General features: G+C 38.2%; 1 protein-coding gene across 2 annotated transcripts in view; it reads left to right on the top strand.

Moving 5' to 3' along the window:
- Window positions 1-7251, top strand: part of mon2 (MON2 homolog, regulator of endosome-to-Golgi trafficking) — a gene marked incomplete in the record, with an annotated part of 79098 nt that overhangs the window by 44097 nt on the left and 27750 nt on the right. For both annotated transcript variants that reach the window (XM_014025240.1, XM_014025241.1), the window contains 3 exon segments: window positions 4780-4884; window positions 5247-5327; window positions 5453-5526. In XM_014025240.1, coding sequence (XP_013880694.1) covers window positions 4780-4884; window positions 5247-5327; window positions 5453-5526 — 260 coding nt within the window.

The raw sequence follows: 7251 nt of genomic DNA, 5'->3' as shown, positions 1-7251 counted from the left end.
CAGATAAATTTCAGTAAGTGTGTTCAATACTTTTTCCCTGTGCCATTCCACATTATTACAAATAACTTCATTTCTGGACATTTATGGTTTGATTTCTTTGYATGTATGGATCACTTGGGTTGTTACCAACATCTGGTGAAAATTTCATGTCATTAGCACCTCTAGTAATATATTTACTGAGAAAAAGGGTGATGTGTTCAATACTTATTTTACCCTCTGTATAAGAACCGTGATTAAACATTAGCGTGAGGAATAATGTCTGACATTTTGACTCCGTGTAGAGACAGCCTGCCCCTTTAACATATGTCATGAGGCGGGGTCAGGATGCAAAGAGGCTGGTTATTTGATGTGTTTCTTGGTTCTGGGCATTGTTTAGCTGATGCCTGTCGGAGGCAGATCAAAACAAAAACTAATCAGTCCATAGCTGTGTCCGGATGGTTTTGTGTGGCTCACTCAAACATTCACATGTCATTATTATTAACTGGTGTTAGATCTGAACAGGTAAAGGGTAAAGAACATTGCATATTTTTTACAATACAAATGATGCCAAAATAATTGTTTATGTTCGTAAGATTCCACAAAGATCATGAGCACAAAACAGCCCAATTTAATTCAAGACAATTCAGGGTCAAATCAGGTTAAATAAAACTAAACAAATTTATAACTATTTCTTTCTGTAGGGGTTTTTAAAAAGCATAAAGTAAAAATGCACCTGTGTATTTTCTTCATTTTCTTGTAGTCTTATTTAACACAAATGATTTGTAATGTTTTCACTGACCGATTAGATTTAAATGCTAGAAAAGATACTCAAATAATGCTAGGACAGCTTCTAAAAAGACCAAGAAGTTCACCAAGTATTCATCTAAGAAGATTGTGGATGATTCAACAATCAGCAGATTATGTGGTGAGTGTGTCAAAGACGGGTAAAATGGAGGATCCACTAAAGTCTCAGTTCTTCCAAGGAACGATGAGTCATTGCTAACCAGTTTATTTTAAACTTAGGTTCTTTATTAAACCAAAAATATTCTAGACTGGAAGACATGATTTTATAAACATTTGTATGTGTAAAATAAGAAAATTATATATTAAAAAAAAGAATAAAGATTTAAGATGACAAGGGAAAAAAGACTGGAAATTACGTTTGAAAGCTCAGTATGAGGTTTGAGCCCCCAGGCAGCCTTGCAACAGAAACCATCATTCAGCTGTGATCAATAAAGTCATTCAGGCTTTTAGGACCACCAACAGTCCACCTTTGCAACCTAAATTTAACCTCAAATTTTATTACGCGAAGGCAAGAAGCCCTCAAGACTCGTTAGGATGTGAGCTTTTCTAAGATGAACAGAAAGACAAGTGGACACGTGTTCTGTGGCCCGATGAGTCCAAGTTTGCTTTCTGGAGAAACTCATGTCATGTTTGACAGTTCGTAGCAGCAAAGAGGAAAGACCATTCAGGTTGTGATCGGTGAAACACATGGTGTAGTTGGCGTACACATACAGTACAGACCAAAAGTTTGGACACACTTTCTCATTCAAAGAGTTTTCTTTATTTTCATGACTATGAAAATTGTAGATTCACACTGAAGGCATCACGTGGATTTATATACTTAACAAAAAAGTGTGAAAGGTTCTTCAAAGTAGCCACCTTTTGCTTTGATTACTGCTTCACATACTCTTGGCATTCTCTTGATGAGCTTCAAGAGGTAGTCACCTGAAATGGTTTTCACTTCACAGGTGTGCCCTGTCAGGTTTAATAAGTGGGATTTCTGGCATTATAAATGGGATTGGAACTATCATTTGTGTTGTGCAGAATGTGGAAACAGTACACAGCTGATAGTTCTACTGAATAGACTGTTAGAATTTGTATTATGGCAAGAAAAAAGCAGCTAGGTAAAGAAAAACGAGTGGCCATCATTACTTTAAGAAATGAAGGTCAGTCGGTCTGAAAAATTGGGAAAACTTTGAAAGTATCCCCAAGTGCGGTCACAAAAACCATCAAGTGCTACAAAGAAACTGGCTCACATGAGGACCGCCCCAGGAAAGGAAGACCAAGAGTCACCTCTGCTGTGGACGATAAGTTCATCTGAGTCACCAGCCTCAGAAATGGCAGGTTAACAGCAGCTCAAATTAGAAAACAGGTCAATACCACACAGAGTTCTAGCAGCAGACACATCTCTAGAACAACTGTTAAGACGAGACTCTGTGAATCAGGCCTTCATGGTAAAATAGCTGCTAGGAAACCACTGCTAAGGACAGGCAACAAGCAGAAGAGACTTGTTTGGGCTAAAGAACACAAGGAATGGACATTAGACCAGTGGAACTCTGTGCTTTGGTCTGATGAGTCCAAATTTGAGATCATTGGTTCCAACCACTGTGTCTTTGTGCGACACAGAAAAGGTGAACGGATGGACTCTACATGCCTGGTTCCCACCGTGAAGCGTGGAGGAGGAAGTGTGATGCTGTGGGGGTGCTTTGCTGGTGACACTGTTGGGGATTTATTCAAAATTGAAGACATACTGAATGGCTACCACAGCATCTTGCAGTGGCATGCTATTCCATCCAGTTTGTGTTTAGTTGGACCATCATTTATTTTTCAACAGGACAATGACCCCAAACACACCTCCAGGCTGTGTAAGGGCTATTTGACCAAGAAGGACAGTGATGGGGTGCTGCGCCAGATGACCTGGCCTCCACAGTCACCGGACCTGAACCCAATCGAGATGGTTTGGGGTGAGCTGGACCGCAGAGTTAAGGCAAAAGAGCCAACAAGTGCTAAACATCTCTGGGAACTCCTTCAAGACTGTTGGAAGACCATTTGAAGTGACTACCTCTTGATATATTTTACAGTTAAAATATGTTTATCAAATAAAGTCTAATGTTACAACTAATCATGGATCCCTTTTTGGATCACATTTTCAATGGGAGACAGGTGTGGACTGTAGGCAGGTCATTCTAGAACCTGCCCTCTTTAACTATGAGGCCACGCTGTTGGAACACGTGCAGAATGTGTCTTCATTGTTTTGCTGAAATCAGCAGAGACGTTCCTGATGAAGACATGGCTCGGATGGCAGCATATGTTGCTCCAAAACCTGGATGTAATATTCAGCATTGATGGAGCCTTCACAGATGTGACAGTTGGGCACTAATACACCCCCATACCATCAGAGAGGCTGGCTTTTGAACTATGCGCTGATAACAATCCAGACGGTCCTTTTTGTCTTTTTCCTGGAGGACACCACGTCCATGATCTCTGAAAACAGTTAGAAATGTGGACTCTTCAGACCACAGGACACTTTTCCACTTTGAGTCAGTCCATCTCAGATGAGCTCAGGTCAGAGAAGCCAGCAGTGTTTCTGGGTTTTGTTGATATCTGGCTTTGTTTTTGTATGATAGAGCTTTAACTTGTAGATGTAGATAAACTGTGTTCACTGACAGTGGTGTTCTGAAGTCTTCCTGAGCCCATGTGTTAATATCTGTTACAGAATGATGTTTTTAATGCAGTGCTGCCTGAGGGGTCAAAGGTAATGGACATTCAATGGTGGTTTTCAGTCTTGCTGCTAACTTGTAGAGATTTGTTCAGATTCTCAGAAACTTTTGATGATATTATGGACTGTAGATGATGAAATCAATAAAATCCTTGCAGTTGTACATTGAGAAACGTTCTTAAACTGTTGGACTCTTTGCTCATGCAGTTCACAAAGTGGTGAACCTCACACCATCCTTGCTTGACTGACATGACTGAGCCTTTCAGGGATGCTCCCTTTATACCCGATCCTGACACTCACGTGTTTCCAATGAACCTGTTTGTCCCAGATGTTTTGGAACGTGTTGCAGCATCAAATTTAAAACGAGTGAATATTTGTAAAAAATGTATATATATAAAAAATAACGTTTGAACATTAAATATCTTGTCTTTGTAGTGCATTCAATTGAATATAGGTTGAAAATAATCTGCAAATCATCAAATTCTGTTTTTATTTGTTTTAGACAACTTTATTGGAATAAGGGTTGTGTTTTGTGTACTGATTGTTTTGTGTAGGAACATTTACAGTTCATATATGGACATATGCAGTGATCATGGTAATAAATCTTTCCACAAGATCTGTGGATATTTCAGCAAAATAACACGACATGAATTTTTAATAATAAAAACCAAATTTACATTATTGTTCTCATCCTATTTAAAAAAACTTCCAATTGTGGATTATCAGTGTTTTACATAGCAGCGTGAGTAAATATGGTCTGAAAAAAAGTTGTTGCTTTTTTCAATGAAATCTCTCCCGTATGAAGTTTGCTGGGAAACTACATTCATACATGCTCACGGGTAAAATAAAAATGAAAACCAATTAGTTTACAAGGCTGTTGTCGTTGCTAATGTGCGAATTAAAGACAACAGCCACGATCAAAAGCTGCATCTCAGAGGGCTCTATCAAGGTAAGGGCCACTTACCAGGAGCAGGTGAGGTGTGCTCATGCATCTAAATTTCCCCTGAGGGAAATAACATTTCAGAATATCTTCACGGTGGTTGTGACCTTGTCCGTGGAATAATTATACTGTAATCAGAGATTTCCCTGCAGGAATATTACCACATTTTCTAGTCATAACTTTAACATTAGGTTTAAAGACCTTTCACCTTGTTGTTTCTGCACTTCTTAGAATTGAAACCAGATCTAATCTTTATTATTAAGTCAGAAAATGAGTTCTGTTTGCTCTGGACAGGTGTGTCTGCTAAATACCCAGCAGTATAAGCATTAAATCCTAACATAAATAATCTCTTTTTCAGCTGACTGCCAAAAATATCCAGTGTATGCGAACGCTGCTGAACCTAGCTCACTGCCACGGGGCCGTGCTGGGCACCTCCTGGCAGCTGGTGTTGGCTACTCTCCAGGTACTGCAAAGCTTTGTTACCAAAACAGTTTTTTTCTTTGAACACAACATTGAGCACATTTTGTAACTACACAAGGAACATTCAACACATTTGTACATGTGTAACCCTTTACAATCATATCTTTCAGGTAATAAATAATCTGGTAAAGTTTTGAATTTGGTTAAGTAGATTTTGTGTTTTCTTTGTTCAGAATTTAGAAAATAAGTGTCATTTTAAAGTGTTTAGAAAATAAGTGTCATTTTAAAGTGTTTATAAGATCAATCATAATTTGATAGATAAAAGTAGTTTTAACATATTCTTAGCTGAGATCTCCTTAGACTTGTTTTTAAACTCTCCTTCACCTGCTGATTTTTCTCTTCCAGCATTTAGTTTGGATCCTGGGTCTTAAACCAGGGGCAGGTGGTGCCCTGAAACCTGGTCGAGCAGTTGAAGGGCCCAGTACCGTGAGTCTTTCTTTGTTTAAAATGATCTGATGTGTGTATTTACATCCACATACTTTGCGCTGCTAACCTTTTCTGGGTTTAATGATGAAATGAACTGATAGTGTGTGTGTTGTTATCCTGAACAGGTGCTGACCACAGCAGTCATGACGGACCTGCCCGTCATCTCCAACATCCTGTCCAGACTGTTTGAGAGCTCACAGTAAGAATCGGTTTTAACAGCTAAAAATGAACTCTGGGTAAAATAAATCTGAGGCCAGATGTGCTGATCTTAGGAATGCCAACATCCTTTAACATGCTAACAACAATGCTAGCTTTACCGTTTCACTGTGAGTTATACATTTTGTTCCTGATTGTCTCCTGGGAGCCAGAACATCAGGCCCATTCTGTTTCAGTCGTAGGTCATTGCCCTTGGATTATTGTGGATTCTTTGATGAAATTCATTTTGAGAGCCTTCTGTTTTTTTTTTGTTTTTTTTTTTTACAGTTTATGAATTTTTTGTTTTTTTAAGATGGTTAAAGGAATGATTTGTATCTTTTGAACTGTGTTCCTATGGAAAAGTTGTGAACATATATCATCCTACCTGTAGTAGATAGTGTTTTGAATGACCTCTGTTTAGAGAAAAAAGGTTAAATCTGATCAGGTTGAGAAGCTAACGGCTAATCTGAGTGGACCTAAGAAGTTGGCTGCAATTTAATTTTGATTAATGCAAATGTTTTATAAACCTTTACACTGCAATCAATTTTGCATTACGCCGGTATTCTACAATAAATTGAAATTCATGCAGGATGCACTCGCTTCGGATGTTATCATCCATTAAATGAACGTTATTAGCCGTTATCAGTCCCATAGAATGGCTTCAGACTGTCAGCTGGTTAGTATGAGGCATAAAACCACTAAGTTTAATTTTAGAGAAAATGACATGGACCGGTAGACCGGACTCCGGCGGTAGCAGATTGTTGCATTCCACCATACAGTATATGGCACTGGTAACCCACTAGGGGGCACAGTCGGGACAGTTTGAAGCCATTCTATGGGACTGATAACTACTAATAACGTCCATTTAATGGACTGATAACATCCAAACCGGCTGGCAGGATGTGCCCAACGCTGCAGTGGAAGTGCTACAGGTAGCAGTACAGTGCAAAAGTGACAACATTACAAATGCTTATAAAACAGCATTTGCATAAACTACTGATTGCTTTTTTATGAGTTTTTTTTAATACGGCAATGGTCACCTTTTGTCTTGGCCACACTAGTGATGCAACATTTAGTCAACGTAATCGATTACATTGACTGAAAAAATCAATCAACACAGATTTTTATTATCGATTATGGGTATTATCAATCCACATAAATGTTCATTTGTAACTGCAATGCAATACATCAGCCGCTGGGGGCAGAATTGCTTCTTTTGTCTGTGGTTGCTTTGTTTACTAATGAAGAAGAGGTGTAGGCTGGCAAAACACAGAAGACGACACAATGGGCAGAACAAAGAGCAATAATAATGGCAGAATGTAAAGACGATCATGTCGTAGAGAAAAACAAAACAAAGCAAGATGTGAACTGTCATAAGTTGGCTACATTTAACAGAACCTTATCAAGAGACAGTAAAATGCAGACTCGGACATTCCATGTTCGTAGTGGCGGTGAAAACATTATTAGTTTTTTTTATTATTAATTTAAAGTTTATTCATTTAAAAACAACACAAATTCAACATACAACAAAACACAAATCACAAATTAAATTAAATGAAAGGTAGCAGAAGAAGAAGGAATCTTATAGTCTCTGCCCCTTTTTTACAAACAAATTCAAAGAAGATATTCTTCAATTTACAATAAACGTAAATAACAATTTCCTATTTGAAAAAACACAAATTTTACACACAATAAATACAATATCAAAATAAAATGCAAGGCAGCAGAA

Source organism: Austrofundulus limnaeus, unplaced genomic scaffold (assembly GCF_001266775.1).
Source record: "Austrofundulus limnaeus strain Quisiro unplaced genomic scaffold, Austrofundulus_limnaeus-1.0 Scaffold463, whole genome shotgun sequence".
Lineage (NCBI taxonomy): Eukaryota > Metazoa > Chordata > Actinopteri > Cyprinodontiformes > Rivulidae > Austrofundulus > Austrofundulus limnaeus.
Note: the sequence above shows the minus strand (reverse complement) of the source record. Positions and strands in the feature narration are given on the sequence as shown.